At 41.2% G+C, this 26,354-nt stretch overlaps 1 protein-coding gene across 1 annotated transcript; it reads right to left on the bottom strand.

Moving 5' to 3' along the window:
• On the bottom strand, positions 1–26,354 carry rftn2 (raftlin family member 2). The gene is made up of 9 exons (XM_085383617.1): positions 25,917–26,354; positions 11,543–11,723; positions 9,296–9,404; positions 8,892–9,066; positions 8,478–8,696; positions 5,375–5,481; positions 4,070–4,173; positions 3,901–3,982; positions 1–2,993 (listed from the first exon to the last, which is right to left on the bottom strand). The coding sequence occupies exons 1-9, from the start codon at positions 26,053–26,055 to the stop codon at positions 2,808–2,810; spliced, it is 1,302 nt and encodes a 433-aa protein (XP_085239743.1). The 5' UTR covers positions 26,056–26,354; the 3' UTR covers positions 1–2,807.

Raw genomic sequence — 26,354 nt, forward strand, 5'->3', positions numbered from 1 at the left:
AACAGCCACGATAAAGGAAGGGAAATGTACAACTCTCGGAAAAGGGAAAAGCTAGAATATTAATACTGACAGTGAACACCCATTTAATACATTTCCATTCAAACTAAAACAGCACCTTATTTATAAAAGTCCTCAGATTAACCTGAAAGTTGATCTTTAAGGAGACCTGCTCTGCTTTCCTCATTTCCTGACGCACTGTTCTGATCATCGAGCTCATTAAACAAAGCAAACATTAACATAATGAGTTCAGGGTATGTACACGTTGGCCATTTCTACTGTTTGCTCTAATAAAGCCCCCTCAGGCTGAAAACACAGAAGCCCCACCCACCTGTAAACGCTTAACGAAGGGCAGCCAATCGTAATAAAGTTGGCTTAAAGGAAGCTAAAAGTGGCTTCAGACGGGATGAACTGAAGATCAGCGCTAATAAGAATGGTTCACTGGGAATAGTGCAATGTGACTGTTGAAACCAGTCCAAGATCAAATCTGAAAATGAGAAGAACAGGTCCGCTTAAAAGTCATTCCTGATTCATAAGGTCACTCCATATTTTTGTCCCAATTGTGTCCTATTATAAAGTAACTTCCCTTTATAAAATCCCAGAACAAACAATAGTTTAATCAGGAATTGGCATGGAAGCTCTCCCTCATCCTGAAATCTCAAATCTCCCTTCGAAAAATTAGTTTCCAGGGTCTTTTTTTAAAAAACATTTTGATACTATTCACACAACATGGCACCTGTTAGAAATTCATGTTTGTGGCATTTAACTCACATTTCTTGTATTTGTGCATCACAGACTGCAAACGACATCGATCGCTTCTATTTCAAAGCTCAGCTTTAGAAATGTTTTATATAAATGAGACAAATACACTTATCATCTAATATACTTATACACACACACATGCACAACAGCAGAAAAAGAGCCCTCCATCCATTTAGGATGTGTGTAACACTGAATGTCTGGAAAGCAGCAGGAATATTAGCAGTACCTTTAAAATGAAGGAGGAAAAATAATACTTTTAAACACGATGAGCTGTATGAATGACTTCCAGAGTAATAGCTGAAAAAGCTGTAACATCTCAGAGAAATAGGCTTTTCTATACAAATATACTGTTTCAGGCACCTCGCTTTCATCATGTACTGGGGAGGTATATAGGTTAACTACATATCCGTACGGTGGCTCAAGTAGTTCAGTGACTTTTCTCTTTTTGTGTGGTTACCTGGTGAAACCACAAAACAATTGTGAAACATCATATGTGACAATAGAAACAAAACTTCAGTGGAGAGCTAAATATCAGATAAATGTATTCCAAAACATGTAAACTGTGTGATGATCTCATCATCAGAACTTGGATGTAATGAGCTGTGGGTGTAGCTCTGACTCAGACCATGTGCTCACCGACTGTATGAGTCGTCCTCTCTGACACTTGGAGTGACCAAACTTTACAAAGCGGAGCGTTTTCATCAGTATGATCCAAAATACGTCACTGAACTGGTGTTTATAGAGGTCCAAGCAGGGGGCTGTTTCCTCATAGACTTGTATAGGACCTGCAACCTTTGGTATCACCCCCTGGTGGCCATTAGAAAGAGTGCAGGTTTAAGGCACTTGTGTGTCTGCTTCACTTTTCAGACAAAGAAGCCACGCCCACCATTTATACCTGGTATGTTTTCAGCACAGAGCCTTCATCACAGCGTAAGAGCTACACACTGAAGTGGTGCTCCAGTTGCCCTGTGTCACGCACACCAACATCCCTCACTCTCCTCACGTCACACACCTGACAGACACTTCCAGTTCACCTTTAAACTCCAAATGCTCCCATCTCCTCCTTTCACACGTCAGAGCTGCTGCCCTGCATCGCCACGTTTTAGCGCAACACCTCCACCACCCCGGCATCTTCCTCGAGGCTCCAGGAGTCTTCCTCGTCGATTTTTATGAGCAGCACATTAGCAAAGAGAGAAAAGAACTCCGAGTCCAGACGCTGAACTTCTGCTGCTTTTCTGACTGAAAGTCAGTTATACACACACGCCAGCAGAAAGCGCACACAGCTGGGGCTTTAAACCAGTTATGAAAGAACAAGTCAAATTTTTACTGATCGAGCTCCATCGTGTACGATATTAAACCTAATAGAGCCACTGACACCACACAGTGATCACACAGGACGATGGCAGCCGCACCGAGCAGCTACATCCACACACTTCAAGCTGAGGTCACCGGTCATATGTCAAAGTCTGGAATGTGCTACTTTCTTTTTCCTTCCACAGTTTCTGGAATACATTTATTACTGACAACTGATTACTTGACTGAAGGATGTTGTCTCACTGATATATAAATCTAAAGCTGACATTCATGAACTTTCTCAGGAAACATGGATTTTAGAGGGCTGAAGTAAGAACAAGTAGGCCCTTTTAACCCAAACTGCCTGTGACTTTTTCCTATTATGTTTAGTTATAGTTCCACATCACTTTTTGTACTCTTTCTAAATAACTATAAACTAAACTAGATTTCTTCCTGCTTCAGTATGTTTCTGAGCTGTGAAGGAGCATAACTCCAGACTGTAAGCAGAAAGCAGAGCCCCGCTCCTTCAAGTTCTCACAATAACATTAACATATTTCCTGTGCTTTATAATACTGGGAGCACCTGTTATTAGGCGTGCATCACTCTGCACATCTAAGTCCAACCGTTTTCTCGTTATGGCTTCGTTAACAACATTTTCAAAGTGCAGAGCTCCTCTACATTAAAGTCTCTGTCAGATGGTGAATAGTCTGAACCTTCCACAGTTCATATCTCTTTGCTTGGGTACTTCCACCTGCTTACATACAGGTGACCTCAGCTTTCCCCTCGTCCTGCTCAAAGCCACCTTCCTCCATGTGGGATAGGGAGCTGGGGTACCCTCCTCCGAACACTGGGAATCCCCCGATGCCTCCCGCAGGCAGAGCAAGGGTGTCTGGAGGGTCGGGGCTGCTGGCTGCCCGACTCACAGAGTGACTGGACACAGACTGGAGACAGAGAGGGACACCAGTCAGAACCCATAACAGACCATGAAATGACACAGATGGACTACGATTTAAAATAAAAATCTAAAGACAGATTTTCTTGAGGGCGGCTCTGCAGACTGGCGACTGGAATAAATAAAGCAGCTTCATGAAAACTACACCTGGAATAGTTTGCAGGTAACTGCTGTTTTGTTTTTCTGCCCTCCTACGAGTTTGCAGTACTACTGCAGTGAACTCCGAGTAGTACCGACTTTCTCCACCAGGGGGGACTTTAGCCACACAGAGGATATTCCTGCTTATCCAACAGAGCCATTTTTCATTCATCTTCATCGGGGTGATGCTGGTAATACAGGTCAGCTCTTTACTTCCACTAAACACTGCTGCTGTTCTCCAGTCACAACATTAAATAAAAGCAATGTATACTTTCTAAAGAAAACTAGCATGTTTAGAAGTGCTTTCTTGAAAATCCCAAAGAAAAAACTCTTCAGCTTAATGTGAGGAAGCTACGCTGAGAGGTGGAATTATGAAATGTTGGCATGGGTAAGGAAATTAAAGGGAAATTTGCATCCCTGCTGGCGTCTGAATTTACAACCTCCTCACACACACTGTAAACCAAACTGACTTTGGGAAAGCAGGAGCACAACACTGACATCGCTGAGTGCAGTGATGTCTATTCTAGCTCTGTTTCGGGTCTCCACCTGCACCTGAGAGACTTATTAGCAACTGAAGTTGCTTAACATCCCAACGTGTTCACCAGCTCGCCTCTTTCACTGCTGCACAAGGCTTTTGTAGGTCTATCCAACAGAGAACGCTGATGCCAGATGCAGATTAAAGACCATTTAAACATTTGCTTAACGTTCAGCTGCCTCATCATGTTTCTTGGCCACAGCGAATGTGGAAAAGGTCTCACCTGGTTTCTCGGCTGTCCGGCTGTCTCACCTCTGACCGGCCTCTGGAGGAATACAACATGCTTTGTGGCCAGATTCCCGTCACTGCACACATCAACGGGAGCATGGTCAGAAATGAAACTGAAAAACATGTTTCAGGAGAGAAAACATCTTCAAAGCATCTTCTTCTACCTGTCGTGCCGGATGATGGGTGTGGGCAGCACGCACGTGAGCAGCCAGCCAAACTCAGCCAGAGTGTGGAGGAGTGGCCCGTAATCTGTTTTCACATTGGAGTCCTGCAGGAGAGCAACGTGTCCAGATATAACAGAAGGGCTCAGAAAAAGCAACCTCTCTGGCTAAGAGCCAGCCGTGAGTCTCAGTAAACACCACTTCTGGCTTGATTCCATGTTAACATTTGATTATTTTAGAGCCGGTCATTAAGGGGAGCCTTTGAGAGCCGGTTGCTCCAAAGCACACCTGCTTTAGGGGGCCAGGATCTGGTCTCTCAGGAGTTCCTTGGAAATGCGATGTAGTTATGATGATTGGTCTATACTGAGGAATGAAAAGCTGGCAATGATATTGTTTAGAAATGCTGTGGGGGTTTTCTCTCTCCATGGAGACACTGATAAAGTGGACAGCTGAGCTCAGAGAGCTGTGAAAGAACGACTGGATTGTGCTTAGTAAACAAAGAGTGTTTGGGAGTATTTTAGAGCCAACAAACATGGAAGAAGCTGCACAATTCTTTGCCTCTAGTCACATCCTAAGTGTATAACACTTCACACTGGACCTCAGCTCTGCTCTAAGGTGTCATGTCAGGGTCCTCAACCAATAAGCACAGCAAAGGTCTCAAACCTGTGGCTCCTGAAACTATTTTATTTAACCAGTTACTAACCTATGGAATAAAAATGAAATCAGTGGAAGAAACTACAGAATTTAACAAAAGTTGATTTCAGTTTCCAGACCGGATTTGCTGTGATGCTTTTTCTTCACTTTCATGCCTAAATATGTTTTGTGGCTCTGTGCTTTGCTCTTAACCGATCCCTGGTGTAACTACACGGTGAGTTGTGCATTAATGGCATTATAAGTTTACCAAACGAATATTTGTAAAGACAGACAGCAAAAGTAACAACGTGGAATTATCGAGTCAGCCAATCCATCACTACAATGATTTCTATTGATTAGATAAATACTGTCATATGGTGTATAATGTGAGGAGGTATGAAGGTATAAAAAAAAAACAGATGCCTCACCAGCCGACCAGCTTCAAACTCTTCAAACCGTCTATTTGACTTTCTAATTCTGTCCCAGGTGCTCACAATGTTAACCACACGTACACATACGGGTCATTTTTTATCTCAAACTGTGTTAAAAGCTACTAATGTTCAAAAAGAACTTTTTTTTGTCTTGTTTAAGCCTCACAGTTTAACCTAAGCTTGCTCTTAAAGAGTGGATAAAACATCTCTGTTCCACAAACATCTCTCCAAAAATCTCACTGACCTCGATGACGGTCCACTGCTCGACAACAATTGTGTCATTGGCAGGAGGAGACGTGCTTCTCTCCTCGTACACGAACAATCCCTCCAGCGATCGAGGCACCGGCTCGCCTGAAACACACAAACAGTGGCAGTGACACAAACGTCTGTTTGGAAGACACACGGTCACGTTTTTGTGGTGAAAACAGAAAAATTCATCTTCATATTTTTGTGTGGCATGGTTCTTATTGATAAAGTCACAGTTGTGGAACTCAAACTGCTCAGAGGGCGCTGGATGACATTACGCAAGTCAGCTTTGTGAATCAAGTGGTCTAACTGTGCAGTTTCACAGCTAAAAAGAGCAAACAACTAAATGCTGCTATGAAAACGTACAGAACAACAATCAAACATTTACCAGATTCTTGACCTTGTCTGGCAGCACATACATGATTCACACCGCTGCAGCTAGCCAAGTTTCAGCTGCTGGGGAAATGAGAGCGTCGCTGGGTTGATAATGACCCAGTTATTAGAAATAGGTTGAGAGTTCCCACGTGTTCATGTGTGAGAGGACAGCAGCGCGGAGGGTTCGTGTTGTAGTCCGTCTGTACAAACCTCTCCATCACCCTGCACCATCAGCGAGCTGCCTAATGCTCCCCGATTCATTAGGAAGAAGGATAACAAACCCAAGTTATCTGATTCTATGCACGCAGTAAAACGACTTAAAATAAATTCATAAAAGACTAGAAAGTATGACTCGAGTTTGCACAAAATAAACTGTGGCCAAAATGAAACACATGAAAAACATATGCGATCCATTTCTATCTCATAAAAAACCCAAAAACCAAAGACTGACATAAACACAAAAAAGTCACTTCCTGTTTTGGTTCCTTTCTCCCACTGCATCTATATTTGGAGCAGTCTTCCCGACTTTGGCGACCTCGCTTCCTGTTCGTGCTCTGCAGCTTCACTTGGACTTATTCAAGGTTATTGGGAGGCTCGTTGTTCCAGCGTTTTGGACAACGGGGGGTAGAGCAGGTCATCTACTGATCGGAAGGTTGGTGGTTCGATCCTGTGCTCTTCCTAGTCTGCATAACCCCAAGTTGCTCTCCGATGCATCCATCGGAGTATGAATGTGTGTGAATGTGGTTAGTAAGCACTTAAAAGCATAGAAGAATGGATGCCTGTGGCATGTTGTACAGAAAGCTTTGAGTACTCTGGGAGAGCAGAAAAGCTCTATACAAGAATCAGTCCACTTACAACGTGACACAGGTGGCTTTAGATCAGTGTGACACATTTCAAACTTGTTTTAGTCTTTTTAACATTTTTTTGACAACTCTGGTTTCATTTGTGGATTTCAAGCTGACGTCAGACTAGTTAAACATTTGGAACAGGTTCTGACTTTGGGCCCATTTTACAGTGTTGTTGGGCTGGACGTTAGAATCACAATCGTGTTTATTGGCCATGCAAACGCGCAGACACATACAAGTTACGTTAGATGGTGACTCTCAAGCACAGCAATGTCAATCACAACAATAAGTACACAACACACACACACACACACACACACACACACACACACACACACACGTGTGTGTGTGTGTGTATTGTGTATACATACACAAAGCTGTGTAAAGTTTAAGATTGGGTCTGAACTTGGTTTTGGACCATCTTATAACTTGTATTGGGCTGTGATGTTAAACAAATTGCTACACTTGTTTTGGACAAGGATGTGGAATGTTTTTATACCTAATCTTTGACTTGGTTTAGACTTGGATTGGCTTCTAGCTGTGGCTCTGGTTTGGGGTAGGGCTGGGCGATTTGACCCAAAATTCATATCTCGATATTTTTTAGCTGGGTGGCGATATAAGATATATATCTCGATATTTTTTTAAAGCCATAAGTTAAGAACAAAAAGAGTTCTTAGTCACACTGTGTCCCAGATGTCACACGGGCATTTTTATTTACATACAGCATAGATTTACATGAAGAAATTACTCAAAAATAAATTATCAGCATTTATTAAACAATCATGCTCCATAAATAAAAGAAAACGATGTTGTTTTTGTGCATAACAAAAAGCTCATAATTGTGCAGTCAAAATGTAAACTAACAGACGCTGAGCGTAATAACAAAGACAGATTTCACAGCTGCTCTGTTCCCAACTTCTACTGCATGACTGACAGCCTTGAGTTTGAAATCCTCTTTGTAACCATGTCTCCGAACATGTGCCATTTATGGCCCTTATACACACACAATACGGTAATATTACGTCGAAGCACAGTACGTATCACTCCGCGAGGGTCCAGACTACAGTAGCCGTAATGCTCCGACAATCCATCAAGCGCTGCAGCTCCGTAGCTTACCAAAGTCGTAAAACATTTTTGACAGATTGCCGTCACCTAAAATCGGTTCGCGGTCAGTAAGCACAACCAGAATTCATACATAAGGCGCACTGTCGATTTTTGAGAAAATGAAAGGATTTTAGGCCGTGCAGCCCTTGTGGGCTGCATGTCGTTAGCGTGGTTAGCTCGCTAACACGTTGACGCCGTCCAGCCCCACAACTCGCTAACGGAGATTTGCCGTGTCCATCTGGTCGCTGCCTGCAGGTGAAGCTATGGGCGAGGGGGAGTTGTATTCAGTGAAGGAGAGGCGAGGCCGAGTAACGTTGCGTAGAGACAAAAGTGGACGAAAGAGAGGCAAACTTGTGGCTCCACAAGTATAATTATAACGTAACATAGACTATATCAAGGATATTGTCACATCTTATATCTTGTATGAAAATATATCGATATTTTTTAAAAACTCGGTATATCGCCCAGCCCTAGTTTGGGGCATAGTAGAATGGTTTGAAACTTGGTTTTGAACCTGACTTTTGGCTTGTTTCAAACTTGGCTTTGGTCTGGATGAGATTTTGCAATGACTTTGAAAGTTGGTGTTGGTTCTGAATCTGAATGGGTTTTAGACCATTTTCAAACTGTTTGAACAATACCTGTTGTCACCGGACAGCTGAGGTTTCTTCAGTCTTTTAGTTTTGGAATCATGACTAATGTTTTTAAGTGCTCAAGCCTGCAGAGGACAAACATACATGCACCGCTCCGTGCTTGTTTAACATCCACCATCAGACCAACCTTTAGGTGTGTCCCAGTAAACAAAGGAGTCTACCAGAGACCAGCCTTTGCGATAGTAGGCGGCAGTCAGCTCCAACCAATCAGCCTCCAGAGCACTGACCACGTGGCCTTTCCTGGAAACACGCATGGAGAGTGCCCCCTGGTGGTACTGACAGCCCAGAGAGTCCAGAGGAGCACAGCCAGGAGCCCATGAGTGGAAGAAGACCAGCAACCTCAAATCTGGAAGGAGAAGGAGCAAAAGTATGACTCATTTTACCATTTTTCTTAAAAAAATAACATAAAATACAAGGTTCAAGGGTGAAATCTTCTCGACCATTTGACAGTCTAACACATAACACCATTATTGTCACCATGGATGTGAACCTGAGGTCACACAACCAGTCAGAAAGTCCCCACATGAATATCTTGTCTTACCGGGACTGTAGGTGTTGTCATCCAGCTCTCTGTCTCCAGGCAGTGTTTCAGGAGGTGTACGTGGAGGCGAGCGACAGGCCCTCTTTGGACTGTGCACCCGGCCATTGGTGATCCCACTCACCTGCTGGAGGACGGAGCCAATGAATCGAACCCCTCCCCGTGCACTGCTGTTCACCTACAGCAAAGATAAATACAGATTAAGAAGTTTAGATGAGGTGAATGCATTTTCCAACATTGCTTTCAAACATTTTTCAGCCATTAAAAGTATTTATTTATTGCTTTTATCATACATTGACCACTCATTTATCTTGAATCCATTGAGGATGTCTTGATCGTAACATATATACTAAAAATCCCTTCTTTGATACTTTGATCTGACTAATGCACCGGTAAAGATGGCTGACCCTATCGATGAGTGCTCTGACAGTGTCAGCCGTCAGCGAGTCTCCAGGTAAAGGCCACTCCTCCACCCTCAGCACCGGCACGCTGTGATACATGGATGCTGTCTGCTTACTGAAATCACATAACAAAGATAAGTGTTAGACCCCAGGGAGACTTGTTCAGCAGAGTCCAGCTGTCACAGAGCTGCAGACACAAACAAATAAATCATTTACATGCTCAGCAGGCTGCTGCTACTGTAGTGATAAGAGTACGCACAGACCGTTGTAGCACCGTTTCAACATGAAGGTAAACGTTTCACTTTGTTCTCATCAGTATGAGGAGACAGCGACTCGATACGAGCATAACACCACAGTCTGCAGGAAAAAATCCCCCCACACAACTAACAGAAAAAAACAACACAACGCTCCACAAACCTATGTATTTTTCGGACCATAAGGCACATTAAGTGAAACAAAGCAGTCAGATAAGTCAAACTTTACTCAACTCATTCTTCTTGCTTCCTCCACTTCCGTACCATTGATTCATTAATGTTGAATTCTCTCCAGCTGCTCTATTCCCATGTTGTTGCAGTATATTAATGACTAACCTCGTATTGTGGATGGATTATCTCAGTTGTTCTCGAGTGGAAAAAAGTTAGCGTTCATCCTCCAGCTTCACTGTGCTAATGTTATGCTAACATAGCTTTGTCGCTACGATCACGTAGCACATCCTTATATACCAGCTAGCCCAACTTCAGTAACGGACTAAAACATTTTTGACAGATTTTTGAGCGCTGTGTACCACATAAAATCGGTTCGAGGTCAGTAAGCACAACCAGAATTCATACATAGGTGCACCGGATTATAAGGCGCACTGTCAATTTTTGACAAAATTAAAGGATTTTAAGTGTGTCTTATAGTGCGGAAAACACGGCAATACAGTGGTCCCTCGCTATAATGTGGTTCACCTTTTGCGGCCTCACTGATTCGCAGATTTTTTTGGTGCAATTTTGCATTTTGTTTTGTTTTGTTTTACAGCACATTGTGTTCTGTGTCCCGATCAGCTGTAGACCATTGTCAATTAACCTCGTGCTGTGTCTCCTGTACAGTACAGAATGCGTTCAGCTTGTCAAATTTACATAAATCTTAGATCGCTACAGTGTGACTCTGAAGTGCTGCACTTTTTAAGTTTTCTCTCCAACAAACAACAATGTCGATGAAGCGTTTTGCACCGTCAAAGGCTCCTGCGGTAGCACCTAAAAGGCAGAAGAAGATGCTAACCATTGCACATAAACTGGGACTTCTGGACATGCCAAAGGAAGGTAGAAGTTACCATTCTACTTGCTTCCTCCACTTCCGTACCATTGATTCATTAATGTTGAATTCTCTGGCAGCTGCTCTATTCCCATGTTGTGGACCTGAAAACAGGGTTTGATCTTTGGTTTCATTCTATAATACTGGACTTATTTTTCTACGAAGGTTTGAACTTTGAGAGTGTTTAAACAAGAGAGAAAAGTGTGAAAATGTTCGTGCCTCGTATTGGTTGATTTGTGCAACTTTACCGTCATGTTGCTAATAATCATGTTTATTTCCTCTGTGGTTGATTTTAGTCTCCTGGTATTTAGTCTGTTCGTGGTTGTTTTGTGTTGCTGGTAATCATTTTCAGACTCTTCTGGTTAGTTTGGCTTCCTTGGTGGCTGTTTTATGTTTCTCGGTTTCATGTTTAGTTTCTTTGTAGTTTTTTTCCGAATGGTAGTCGTGTTTAGTCTTGGAGGTTTTATTTCTCTTTGTAGTCAAGTCATGTTTATTCTGTTTGCGGTTGTTTCAGCTGTGTATGGTGATTCTGGGTCCCTTTGCGACTGTTGTGTGGGTATTGTGGTTTTGACCTTCCTGGCAGTGGGTTTTATATCTCTTTGTGGTGGTTTTGTCGCCCCCTTGGGTCCCTCAGCAGAGCCCAGTAGGTTTGAGAGATCAGACATACTCCATCCTCATTGGCTGCTGAGAGATCCCTGTTGTCAGGTGAATTTTAGCCAACAGAAACTGAACAGTAGTCAAACCAAAACACCGTCTCCTCTCTCTGCTAGCACGCAAGTCAGACCTCCTATCAGCAATCTGCATTAAATATGCAGCTGACTTCATTTATCTTTCATATACCTACTAGACAACATCATGGCAAAAGCTTTCTTTGACCATGACATACAAGAAAAAAAAAAATCAATAATAGGCCAGTTTTAAGATAAATTTGATGACGTTGGACTAGGACTGGCGTACCTGGGTCTAGGACGGGCCAGGATGGCGCGGTAGAGCAGGCTGAAGGGAAGCGAGCGAGTCCGACCCACAGACAGGATGATGGGGTGAAGTGCAGCCAAGAGGTAGCCTTGGGTGTAGTATGGCTGTAGGGCCTGAGGCAACTCAGACAGCGAGGACACATACTGGACTGTCGGACGGCTACCTGCACACACAGACATCATCTGCTCAGTTTTCAAACCTGCGCTCAGAGTTGAATGACACATCCGAAGACTTTGACACACAAACCATTTATTGATTATTCATAAATCAATCCAACTTTTATGACGTCTGAAAATGACATGTGACCACCGGCTCCATCAATCACCTTCCATGATCTACCATCAAATAAACACCTTTCCCCTTACGACTCTAAAGCCTTAAGGGGAAGAGATCCTTTCTGTTTTCATTTTATCCATTTGTGAGCCATCAGAGGTGTGAAGTGAGCAGAGAGAGCTGGAGAGTTTGTGAATGGCGGAGTCTTGTGCCATTTTTCCTAAAGTCCTGGCTGGAAATCCATGCGGCTATCACCATACTTCCTGTGTCCACAAAGAGCAACTGTTCAGAGGGGTTTGGCTACACGCCGTTTGTGCGCGCACACACACACACACACACACACACACACACACACACACACACACACACTGCATTCCAAGACTTTAAAGAACAATTTGCACATTTTGGACAAAGGATGATTAAAAACAAGGAAAGAAAAAGGACACAAATGATAAAGAGCAAGAGCCTTCAGAGCCTTACTCCTGTTTATACAGTCACATTGTGGAGATTCATTGTTTGTTCTGACAAAACTTCCACTAATTGAGCTTGACTGAGGGTTAGGGCATGTCAGCATCAACACAGCTTTGTGTGTTCTTCTCATTATTCTGTGCACAACTCATGTTGTGGGTGGGTACTGATGTTTAGGTAGAAAATTAATGTGGTTACAGTCTCCTGATGTCAACTCATCTTGTGTGTAACAGTATTACTAATCTTGCGAGATACAAGTTTACACAAACAATGTGGGGAATTCCCGTCTCCCTTACTGGGACAAACTCTGGATAAGACTTAAATTTAGGGAACAGAGTGAAAGACTGTACAGCAGCCTGTGAAGCGATGAAAACAAGACTGTGTGTGTGTGTGTGTGTGTGTGTGTGTGTGTGTGTGTGTGTGTGTGTGTGTGTGTGTGTGTGTGTGTGTGTGTGTGTATAAAAGATGGCAAAAAAAGCATTCACCCCACATTCTCGTGAACAAACACCCAAGAGACCTGGGAGACCAGCATGCAGCTGACATCACTGCAGCCTCTGAATGAGCTGTCTGGCTGGCTCCCTTCATGAGAATGAAGACCACCAGAACCTCAATAAAACCAGTAAACACCAGGGTCGGGCGACTGCTGCAACAGTTTACAGGCATTCCTGTGGGCTTAAACCCCGCTTTCAATGCTTGAGGTGAATTTAAATTTAACACATGTTGCAGCTGCTGGAAAACAGTGATGCAGCTCTAAAGAGAACTTGTGCACAGGACAGCAGTCATGAAATGAAGTGAATCCAAGTACCTCAACACAGAGAAAGTCCCATAAAAAGTGGTAGTTTTCCTGGAATTTATGAACTTTTTTTTTTTTTGAAAACTTTTTGAACTTTAAAATATAAAAAAAAAGAAAGAAAAAAATCAGACGTACATGATAAAAGTTAAATATCGCTGTTGTAGCAAGTAAATCCTATATTTTGATGCTACTGGTTGCTACTTGTTTGTTAGTAGGCGTTGCTTTTACGTGCACTCAGTCACAGTTCACCGTGCCAAATCTTTGTTTTCATTTATATTCACGATATTTATATTCAGTCATTTATTTCTAGGGGTGGGTTTTGATAATTGATTTATCAATTAAAATCGATTCTGGCTTGGATAACGTGATATTGATTCATTAAAATCCTGAATCGATTTTTTAATATAAATTTATTTTGCCCGAAACGCCAGAATCTCAGGTTAAACCTCACAACAGTTCAACAACCAGCAAACAGCTAAAACAGTAAATGAGAGCAGAAACACGGATTCTGCACAAAGACGTAAACACAAAGCGTGGACCCGCCGATGGATCAGAATCAGTGAGATGTCGCCTTTCTCTCACCCGATGGCACGACACGGTCGGGGCTGAATGCCGACAGCTCGCTGATTCTGATCTGTCGGCAGGTCCGCGCTTTGTGTTTACGCCCTTTTTGCGCTGATTCTAAAGCTGTTAGTTTGATCTCTCTCCAAACAATATTGACCGAACCAGCAGCAAAAGAAGATCCAAACTACGCTTCACATAAACATCGTCATGAATTCCCTCCGACTTTTGCTGTTTTGCTTCCACCACACTTCATACACAGCTCTCTCTCTCTCTCTCTCTGTACTTCAAGAACAGTTTCCCGTCTAAAAATCTGTTTTCTACATTATTCGCTTGCTTGTTACGCACAAGTCTACCGTTGTTTACAGCGCTGTCGGCCGCTGTTTTTTTTTTTCCTTTTTCTTACTTCTGAAAAGAAAACCTAATTTCTGCTGTTCAACAGGCTTCTGAACAAATGTCAACTTTTTAAAATTATGCAAAATGCAAAACGCTCAGCTGTGTCTCTAATAAAACAGCTGTAACGTCAGAGGTAATGTTCATATGTTGATTAATGGTTTTCTTTCGTTTTTGATGTACTGCAGAATATTTTTATAAAATCCCAGGCCAGGAAAATCACCTTCATGTTTTTCTGTGTTTTATCTTCAGTTACTTTGACACAAAGGCATCTGCTGTGACGCTCACACCTTTGATAAAGTCTTGCGAGTGTCAGCTTCCTTTTTATAGATAGAAAAATATGTTAATGTACTGATCTGAATTATAATATTTCTGACTGAGGCAAAATTCTCCAGATTTAAATCAAATTGAATCGAATCTAATCGAATTGAATCGTGGATCGAATCGATTCGGGACCTTGTGATCGGAATCGAATTGATTCTAGAAATCAGTGACGATACCCAGCCCTATTTATTTCCTTTGCAATGCCCGTTTATCTTTCCATTTAAACAAAGACAATATTTAACCAGACTGAGCACAGCAGAAAACCGTTTGCCCCGTCTCATCAGCAAGACCTGAACAGAATTAACCTTGACCCTACATAACCTCATACCTGCCTGTCATAACAAGTGCATAAAATGAAATACAACCCCCTAGTGGTGATAAAGATAGGGGCACAAGAAAAATGACTCCTACACCAGTTATCTTCCTATACTACTGTTTTTATTAGCTCGTGGTTTGTTTGTTTTTTTAGACAAATATGAAATTGTAGCAGCTTTTGTTAATGCTTTTATTTAAAGGTAGCAATTTATCTTCGGTTCTTTAGGCTAATGTAGCAGCTAATGTTCAAAGGATTAGGCTAGTATATCAGCTAAAATTAACTTGTTTTACATGCTGTTAAATTGTTTAGGCTAACATAGCAGCTAATGTTATCTTGTTTAACATAATGTAGTACTTTATATTAGTGCCTTTATTTTAAGCTAGGAATGTGTCTTGTTTAAGCTAATTTTAGCTTGTTTAGGATCATGTCACATCTTATGTTAGCTTGTGTAGCGGAACATAGTGGTTTACATAGTTTGTTTAGGCTAATGACGCAGCTACTGTATCATGAAATGAGGCCTGTGATATAGAGTGGCCACATCAGAAAAACAGACCACCACAACTGGAGTTCAGTGCTCCCAGGACGTCTGTGTTAGCATCCAAATACACCTCTAAACAAGGCTTTTGTGACAGCCTTTTGCTCGTCTCCTCCCCCGTTTCAATCCTCACACCCCCTCCCATTCTGCTGCCACTTGGCCCATGGACCCGCACACTGAGGCCTCTGTTCAGTGGGGTATGGGAGAAAAAGGAGGAGGTGGTGGAGGGGATGAAGAAGGGAAGCTTAGAAAGGACGTGGTAAAAATGTAGAAGCCGTTCAAGAGGAGTTGAATAACAGGAGGGCACACAGAGGGGTGACAGAGCTGAGAGAAAGGGAGGTAAAGCCAAAGGGAGATGGAGGGGGGAGCGGGTTACAAGACGGATTTCACAAACCCATGTGTGAAGGTGTGAAAAAGGGAAAGCTGCCTAGCAACGAGGAGCAAATAAATGAAGAGCGACATCCACACTACGAACCTCAACACGTCTGTTTTTTCAAGTCCTTGTATCGTTTGTAGTCGAGGAATAAAAACGATCAGCAGGGAGAAAATCTAAGGTTCTGGAATTACAGAGCCAAAGCAAGTTACACTTTCTGCATTAATTTTAGAGAAATCTATAATACTGTAAAAGCAACAAATTAAGGTCACTTGAAGACTGTGTGCGTGTGATGGGGATTAACAAAGAGTTTGTTCCTTTATTAAAATGCCCATTTAATGGTATGCAACAATTCAACAAAATCAGCTGCCTCTGCGGTGAGTCGTCCACCCCGTGGATGAAGTTTCTTTCTCAGACCATTGTCTGATGTCCATGTCAGTGGGGAGTCTGTCTGACTGAGACACTCCCAGAGGAGACAGTGAATGACACCGAGGACCACCACATTAATGCTTTTGGCACATAAATACCACACAGGGAGAACAGGGACTAGTATGTTTTGAACTTTATTCTTATGTGAAGTTATTGTCCTCTATTAAACAGGGTTGGAGGGAATAAAAAAGACCCAGCATAGCATCACAATATGGCAAATAGGGATACCAAAATACTTAAAATACTCTGGGGCACTACAAACGAGAGGGTCACCTCATGCTCAGGGCTCATCATGAGCTGAGCCCAGCCAACACTGGGCACACTTAGCTGACAAAACTACCTCATGACTTCACACAAGTGAAGAAAGGAGAGCAACCTTTAGGTTAACTGCAGTCGCTCAGAGAGATTGTTGAAGGTTTGGACTTGAATAATAGTTTAACATGAATTTCTTTGTAGACAGACGACTGCTGTGTGATTTTTAATGATTTATCACAGTTAATTGATGTATTTCCAAAAACAGATTGCATGTTAACTTGACCCCATCCAGTTGCAGACTGATAGCAGACTGACTCCAAGTTATGGCAGGTTTTAGTAACAATGTTGGTGTGATTGATTGATCTTACTTTGAACCCCCCAAAAAAAAGAAATAGAAAAAAAAAAGAAAAAGAAATGTCATAACTTATTATTGAATAAAACTGATACTGACAGTTTAACTTTCAGGACATTATTAACCTTTTTTTTTTTATTTTTTTTTAAAGATGATAAATTGCACGTGTTATTGAAAGATACTAAAAATCACAACAATATCATATTGTGAGCAAAGTATTGTCAAATGGTATCTTGGCTTGTCTGGTGATTCCCTCTTTTAAATGGATCGTAGATAGAGTCATTATCTTTAACGTATCTTTTTTCTTTTTTTTTTTTAAATACCAGCATAGTCTCACAATTAATCTGTGTAGAAATGTCGGCCCCAAAAAAGGATGCTATTACAAAACAGTAATAGTAAAACACACATGCACAGAAGTCTCTATCGCTACATGTTTATTAATTAATTATTAACGCAAACAATATTAATTGACACATTTTAGTTTTCAAAGCCACTATCAGCTCATCTGCTTCAAATACGAATGCTGCTGGTGAGGAACAGTAACTGATCAGCAGGATCAAGAGGTGAATGCAAACCTCTAAGCTGTGATTATGGTACAAACAGTGTGTGTGTGTGTGTGTGTGTGTGTGTGTGTGTGTGTGTGTGCGTGTGCGTGCGTGCGTGCGTGCGTGCGTGCGTGTCTGCAGTCTCCTGCAGCAGACCTCATACCAGAAAAAAAGCGATCCAGGGCGTGTCTGAAATCAGTGGGTGCTGCACAAGTCCTGACATGATCACTGTTTGCCTAAAATCAGATCTGGATAAAAATGAGGAAAAGCCAAAACAGCTTGAATGAGCTCTTTAGTTGTTAACTCGCTTCATCAATTATAGGAAACAAATACCTCCAAACTGCTGAGCATTTGATGTCAGCTTCCTACACCATGTAATGTCTCCCGCTGGAGAGACCAGTCCACTGCTTCAAACACATCATGTAATAAAATGAGGCCCACAGATGGTTTCCTGTCATCATCTCCAGCTTTTTGAGTCAGGGGCAGATCTGAATACTAGAAAAGCAGCTTTCTGTTTCTCAGTTGACCAGTAAGCATGACTGCTGACTGTTGGCTGTTAACGTGCTCAATGCTAATGTTAGCTTTCCTAACATCAACCCCCCCCCCAAACAAACAAAAACAAAAAACACCAACAACACATGTACTTTCAATATGTATCATTTCAGATTATTCATGTCATTCATGGTTACATTTTTAGGTCTGCATTACCTTTCAGTGTCCTTGAAATCTCCTTCAAATTTAATACCTAAAACACAAACTTTAATCTGAAAGGATCTGTCGTGGACCTTTAAATACTAGGATTAGACTGAGATTACAGACAACTGCGCTACCCTCTGGAGATAATAAATAGACCTGGCAGGCAGAAACAGTAAACGCCTCATCACAACTGGGACAGTCATCTAAGGCTGAGGTCAGTCAAACCACTTCACAACCCAATCCTCTCTCAGAGGAAGGCGATTGAAATCACCGTCAGTCATGAATAAACATCACTCCAACCATCCTCCAGTTTATTGATGTGGTCCTCACGTCACCTTACATCACCATCTACTCCCTGATTTCCCTCAGTCCTGTTCAGTTGTTGCACAAAGCTAGTCCATGAGCAGGGAAATACAGGACAAGGCTATTCTTCTGTCAACACTGCTTCTAGCCTGTACAGGAGTAACTCACTTGTTACAAGAACAAACAGGAGTTTGAAGGAGCATGCTACACAGGAACCTATAAAGCTACCTGGCATTTTTATATGAGACAAACAAACATAAGAAAACAAACTGCGCGGAAAACTGCTTCAAAAAGCGAAGGTAACACCAGCAATCTGTTGGGACGTTTACCGTGTAGCTGATATGAGCCCATTTAAGTCCACTATTACAACAGGCTACATCATCCATCACTTTATGTGACAGGCTGAGTTAAGCTTAATGACGCTCTGTTTCTGGAAGACTAATAATTTTCTCTTTATTCAGGAAGTCGTAAACAAGCTCTCAGGTCTTAAGAATATGTTGATTTTTTTAAAATAAAGAGCTATATATAATTTTTGTAATTATTATTATTTTTAATTATTATTATTTTTCTGTGCACCTTCTTGATTCGCAGAATCTCTACAGCTGAGGTAAACAGTGCAAAGGAAAGATGACCCATGGACAAAGTGTAAACACATGCCTAAACAAAGAGGAATCATTTAGAGATGATTTAGCCATCATTTAAAACGTTTTTAGAAAGTTTCATTTACAGATGGAAATTCTGCATTTTAGTGTGAAAGCTACCAAAAACAGACGGGAGATGCTGCAAGTTTGTTGGCATAACATGATCGGGATGCTCAGCGCTGTCCGGATGTAAGATGCACTGTGAGCAGTTTGCTATGAAAAGATCAATAACTACAAAGACTCAGCTCGACATGCTTTCTTTCCCCTACAGAAACAGAATATGCATACCATATATGAGATATATATATATATATATCCCTCCGCTAGTGATAACCTCAGGAAGCATTAGCCATTAGGCACTTTGATGTACTGCCTCGGGCTCCAGGCCCCAAGTCCAGTCTCCTCTCAAAGTGGAATCAGGCCAAGCTGACTGGGAGCACTGGGAGATACATGATGGGTGTGTGAGTGTGTGATCGCCACTACGTGTCCCAGAAATGCTTCACTGCTTCAAGGAGAGGTGATGATGTCCTTGAACAAGGGGTAGAATTTCATTTATTTATTTAACACACACCAATTAGTTAAAGTGCAGGAATGTCTTAAAGACATAAAGACCTGGATGGCCGCTAACTTTCTGCTTCTTAATTCAGATAAAACTGAGGTTATTGTACTCGGCCCTGAAAATCTTAGAAATATGGTATCTAAGCAGATTCTTAATCTGGATGGCATTACCTTGGCCTCCAGTAACGCTGTGAGGAACCTTGGAGTCATTTTTGACCAGGACATGTCCTTCAACGCACATATTAAACAAATATGTAAGACTGCTTTCTTCCATTTGCGCAACATCTCTAAAATTAGAAATATCCTGTCTCAGAGTGACGCTGAAAAACTAGTTCATGCATTTATTACTTCCAGGCTGGACTACTGTAATTCATTATTATCAGGATGTCCAAAAAACTCACTGAAAAGCCTTCAGCTAATCCAAAATGCTGCAGCAAGAGTGCTGACAGGGACTAGAAAGAGAGAGCAGATTTCTCCTGTTTTGGCTTCCCTTCATTGGCTTCCTGTTAAATCCAGAATTGAATTCAAAATCCTGCTCCTCACATACAAGGTCTTAAATAATCAGGCCCCATCTTATCTTAATGACCTTGTAGTACCATATCACCCTATTAGAGCACTTCGCTCTCACACTGCAGGCTTACTTGTTGTTCCTAGAGTATTTAAAAGTAGAATGGGAGGGAGAGCCTTCAGTTTTCAGGCCCCTCTTCTGTGGAACCAGCTTCCAGTTTGGATTCAGGAGACAGACACTATCTCTACTTTTAAGATTAGGCTTAAAACTTTCCTTTTTGCTAAAGCATATAGTTAGGGCTGGACCAGGTGACCCTGAATCCTCCCTTAGTTATGCTGCAATAGACGTAGGCTGCCGGGGGATTCCCATGATGCATTGAGTTTTTCCTTTCCAGTCACCTTTCTCACTCACTATGTATTAATAGACCTCTCTGCATTGAATCATATCTGTTATTAACCTCTGTCTCTCGTCCACAGCATGTCTTTTATCCTGTCTTCCTTCTCTCACCCCAACCGGTCGCAGCAGATGGCCCCGCCCCTCCCTGAGCCTGGTTCTGCCGGAGGTTTCTTCCTGTTAAAAGGGAGTTTTTCCTTCCCACTGTCGCCAAAGTGCTTGCTCATAGGGGGTCATATGATTGTTGGGTTTTTCTCTGTATCTATGAAGCGCCTTGAGGCGACTTTTGTTGTGATTTGGCGCTATATAAATAAAATTGAATTGAATTTATGAAATCCAGTTGTGATCCTACTTAAAAAAATAATAATCTAAAGATTTTCATACATATTTAGTGGATTTTGTTTCCCTCAAAAAGGCCCTCTGAGCTAAGGACAGGACCCTTTAACAATGAGGTCTTGTTTTCCCAGCACAGGCACCACACTCACCCTCTCTGCTCTGTTCAGTGAGAAAGCAGTGAGGCTGAGCTAACAACAACGAGCAAAGCTCTTAAACCCAAAATGTGACATTTGGGTTGTTCAGAGTACTGTTGAGTCAGTTCAGTTTTACTTATATAGCACCAGTTCAGGACAACAGCTGTGTCAAGGTGATTTTACATAGTAAGGACCCAACTACCCGCCTCCACCATACAGCTTTGTAATGTGTCACTTCCTGTTTGCCAGTGAGACACCAATGTCCAGTGTAACTCATCCTTATTCAGGATGAGCCAAATTACTGACAAACTAATTAAATGAATAAACAGTATTCTGGGCAAAATGAGAAATGTTACATTTAAATATTTTTATAACTGGATGAGAGCCGACTTGCTCACTGCCCCACAATCTCACTAGTGCACTTCACTGTGGGATGTTTCCTATGTTTGCATATTACATTTCCCAACATTTGGCATAATACTGGACAAACAACACAATTTTTAGAGGTACTAACAAAAATCTACCTAAATATTAAACAAACATAAAGATACCCAGCGATTCAACTGCTTACCTCTGTATATTGTGTATTTTATTTTATATATATGCACACACACACACACACACACACACACACACACACACACACACACACACACACACACACACACACACACACACACACACGTATATATATACACACATATTTGGTATACATATTCAGTAAAGCGCATACATTCTTATATTTGTACATATATTTATCCTCATAATTCTCAGATTCTTATTGTATTTTGCACACCTCTGTTGCTTGTGAAGCTTGCACACAAGAATTTCACTCACATGTGCTGGTACACTGGGACAGCACATGTGAGTGAAATTCTTGTGACAATAGAAGTGATTTGATTTGATGTGTTTCATAAATAAATATGCACAGGCATACAGTTCAACCTGACCTCTGGTGGCTGTAAGACATCTGCAGGCCAGGTGCTCATCAGGAATGTTAGTCATGCTCTCAAACATTAAACCTACATAAAATCTGTCCTTAAAAACAATCCAACTGAAATCTGATCACCAGCCAGTAAATGTGGTGCACATTTGGTGGCACAGATTGGCTTTTTGAGGATCATTTTCGTGGCTCATTTGGCAAGAAAAAATCCAACTGACTAAACCACTACAGACCCCCCACACCCCCCCCCCCCTTTTTTTAATACACAAAATCATAAAATGGGGAGATTAACAGTCTGTACTAGACCTTCACAGACTGGAATCATTCCAGTTTATCTTTAGCTGTGCCAATTATGGAGCTTCACACTCAGCAAGAGATATTTGCACATTTCAAGTGAGATTCCATGACACGGATCCAAGAATACAGGAAGCCTGAACATTAATGTGCTATTCTCACACTTAACTCACAAAAGAAAAGAAGCCCCCTTCAGACAAACAGTCATAAACATGCAGCGCTTCTGAGCCTCGTGTCGAGGTTTGATAGAGATATAAGTGACCGAGATTTACAGGATAACTTCAGATTGTTTATTAATACTCTTATTGTCATTTAAGCCCACTAGCCCTGGTGTGATCCATCACTTTGCTGCTGAGCACAAATTAATTTTGTGTTACAGAAATGAATCCGCTGTGAAGCAAGGACTCCTCACAAAGCTCATTATTGTTGTAACTCGTGTGAACCAGAGTTTGTCTAAAGTAGATCTATGACTCACACACACTCTGTCTAAAATACTGTATTTATAAGTGTGTCTGAGGGCAAAACCCATGACTGCCCGCTCATGACTGGCTCAGAGAACCAGAAGATTTAAAATAATTTTCCACAGTGGGTCATGAACCCACTGCTGGTGGGTCATACACAGAGCTGTCAACAAGAAAAATTCCCATGGCAACATTAAAGATTCCACAGAACATATAGAACAATCCAACGAACCTGTTACTTTTATTCACCCATATGTTATGTAGTATCTAAAGTATACTAATAAAGTTAATCACCATCTGAACTACTTTTTAGAACCGTTCCTTAAATACAAGTACCAATAACATGCTACGAAAACACCTCACTACAAGTCAGACTGTGTATTATTAGTAAAGTGCAGTTAACCCTTTAAAGCCGGTCAGAGCGGACACGCTCCATTTTGCGTAACTATTTTTAAATCCCGGTAGTACTGCAGCCACGTAAGCTAGCGCAATAATTTTTTTTGCATATGAAACCGGAGGAGTTGTACTTACATCTTATGCCATCAGCTTGTCCTAGGTCACAGTTTCCTTCCACATATAGCTTTGCAAAAACTGCATAAAAAGCACTTGCAGCAACAAAAACATAATATTCCAGAAACACGCTTTGCCGATCCGATCAGCTGTTCATAACACTTCCTACGTCCATCAGCGTGAACTATCGCATGTCCGCCATTACCTGCCCGAAACCGGAAGTGATGTCATTTTGCGGAAATGTACGGTAGTTTTTTTTTACCATCGGGGCCTCATGAGCCTATACTTGTGTTTTTAAGAGTTATGTTTGACTTTATGACTTTCTGTGTCGTTTCTGGGATGCTTAGGACTCATATTGCACAGCTGGAAATAGTTTATTTTGATGCATATGCTGTTATTTTGCAAATTTGCAGTATAATATTTATTTTCGTTTTTCCTGCAGTATATGAAAATTGGTATATTTCAAAAATAAAACTATGAAGACACTTAAAATAAATTTCCTGTGGTGGGAAACTAGTTTGTGCAACTTTTTTGTATTTACAGTTTTGAGGGATAAGCCTCTTAAATTTCTCTAACTAGAAATATATGTTAAAAAAACAAAAACGATTTTACATTTTTTTGTAGTTTATTGCACTTTTTTGCAATTTATGTGATTACTATGCACTTAATGCATGCATATTATTAAAATTCGGGCTATAATGGTTGTATTGATGTATAGCAACTTGAAATGATCCCAAAAATGGCTCCACAGCATGTAAAAATATAATATAAGCTCTGGCAGACTTGGTTCTATGGTAGGTCTTAAAGGGTTAAAGTAAAAGTAATGATTCTGATGAACAAATGTTCAATCAGTGTTATACGGATCAATATTACTGCTGCAGATGTTTAAGGCTGTGTTCAGATATTATGGTTAACTGTCACTATCTAAGGCAGGAGTTAAAATCTTAATGAAACATTAAGGTGGCATATTAGCAAAAAACAAAACAAAAAAAATCCTATACTTAGCCACTAATTTTATAATACATTTCACCAAAACTACTACTGTTACTACTACTACAAAAATAACAAAGATTATAATAGTAACTATAATAGTGCAGAGAAATCTGCAGCTTTATCAGTCAATAATGACAGCTCAGACAATGGTAGCTTCTACTGCTACCTTCTTGCAGACAGCACAACAGGAGCACTTTGCTCCCCTGACCTCCTCTAACTTTGGCCGCAGTACTTCTCCCCCAATTCATCATTGTGCTGGCCTGACGTTAACGTGCTCAGCTCCCATTCAGAACTTAATCACCATTTCCTTCCAAATAGGTCACAGTGAAAACAGCCAGTCGGGAGACCAGATGAAGGGATTAGCCTTGAAAAACAGCAACCTTCGCATATGTTCAAATGAAACTCCACATCAGAGCAGGTGGTGTTGTTTACTCTGGAAGGATGCTGCATTTAACTGCATAAGAAGGTACGTCAATCTGTGTGTCCGTGTGTTTGCTGAGGTAACAAGTGACTAGCAAAGGCAGGGAGGAGGGCACAAAAACAAAAAACCTTTGGTGACCTATTTCATGATAGGCAAGGCAAACAGCCCTGTTACCAGGAGAAACCAAGAGTTAGATGCTAACTCATTACATGTATGCTAAACACTTGAAAGTAAACTAACAGGTCATTTCCTTTTTTTCTAAAACAGTGATCTGGACATCAGATGCTTCCTGTCTGGCTGTAAGGTGCTTTTATTACACTTTTCCCCGGGGAATAACAAACTACAGTATCATAACGTTTGCTATTTATGGTTATTTTAGGGCCAAATAAACAAGAGGAATGCTTGAATTAGAAAAAGGAACACTTTCAGGCTTTTGTTAAGAGGAAACGGGAAAGAACCTGAACTATTTGTTCAGCTGAAGGGTCCATTAAAATTAGCAACAATGGTTTACTTTGAGGCCAGTGTAAGAGGTACCAGAAGTAAACTAGAGATGCAACTGCAACTGAATTAGGTGCACTTGTCTTATCTAAGCAACAGCCCCAAAAATATGCACTTTATACATTTATAAAACAGAGGAGAATACAAAAAACAGCCAAATGTTTAGTCCTTTTAATTTGAAAAACTGACAACAAGCCTACAGCTACAACAGCTGACCAAAAATGTTCAATCAACATTTTGAATAATCAAATCACTGCCTCAGAACATCTCACAGCATACTTGATTGTAAGGCTGGGAGATTAGCTAAAAATTAACCTCTTCAGATCCTCTAACCGATATAATCTGCCCGTGTTGATTGCTGTTATTGGTTTTAAATTCTGTTAATACTTCCCCATTGTATCTTGTCACATGACTCTGCCCTGTCCAGCCTGTGACATGGTGACAGGAGGAAAAGTCAATCACCGAGCAGACACTAATACTACTACTACTACTAATAATAATAATAATAATAATAATAATAATAAAAAACAATAATAATACAATTATATTTTTGTTTGTTTTTAAGTTGCTTCATTTGTTCTGAGCATCAGGTTAAGAATCCACCAAAACTGTTGCCATCCATTTGCTGTCAATCAATTGATTAATCAACTAATCGTTTTAACTTTGAAGCACTTGGAAAATGTTAAAAGTTAAATGTAAAATTTTTCTCATGAATCATTTGCTGTATAAAACAGTAAACATGTTCCAATATCAGTATAAACAATAAGATTACGCAAATAGATTTCTGATAAGACAAAGAAAACCTGCTATGTGCTCATGAATATGATGTTGCAACACAAAAAGCGACGGACTATCAGAAACTGTTAGTGGGTCATTTTCTGTCAGTCCGTTTATCTTTGCTGTAGTTTGTATTCAGAGTGTGAAGCAACAGAGGATGAATATCATCGTTATAAGAAATATGTGCAGCTCTAAAACACTGATGGGACATCTTCAAACAAGACATTTTCTGTCAGCTAATCGATTGATGGATTAAATATGCCACACGCCTACCTTCCAAGCTGAAGTCTAGCAGTACATACTCGTACACGGTGTCTGTTTTGGTCTCCACCTGCGGTCTCTTCAAGGTGGAGTAGATTTTCCCGGGGCTGCTATCCTCCGGGTCTTCTAGTTTTCGCAAGCCGCAGCCCATGGCCTCCAAGGCGGGGACTGGCGTTACTGTGGTGGGAGCACCGGAGGAGACTCAGCCTGTCTTTAGCTCGCAACTTCAACTGGACCGCCCCATCCCGCCTCGGTCCACGTTGTTGATTCCTTGGAATTTATTTTGAATTTCCACTGAAAAATAGCAGGAAAGGCTTTTGCTCGGTGGTTTTAAGAAAAGAAGTGAAAAAAGCCCGAGAGATGACTTCGTAAAGCGGCTAATGCTTAAAGAGTACGCCGCTGAAGTGGCTGCACGTCAGGAGCGTGAAGAGGAGGAGCGCGAACCTTGGA

Source organism: Rhamphochromis longiceps, linkage group LG16 (assembly GCF_057381845.1).
Source record: "Rhamphochromis longiceps isolate RC_006_pf linkage group LG16, R_longiceps_female_GT1.1, whole genome shotgun sequence".
NCBI classification, from domain to species: Eukaryota; Metazoa; Chordata; class Actinopteri; order Cichliformes; family Cichlidae; genus Rhamphochromis; species Rhamphochromis longiceps.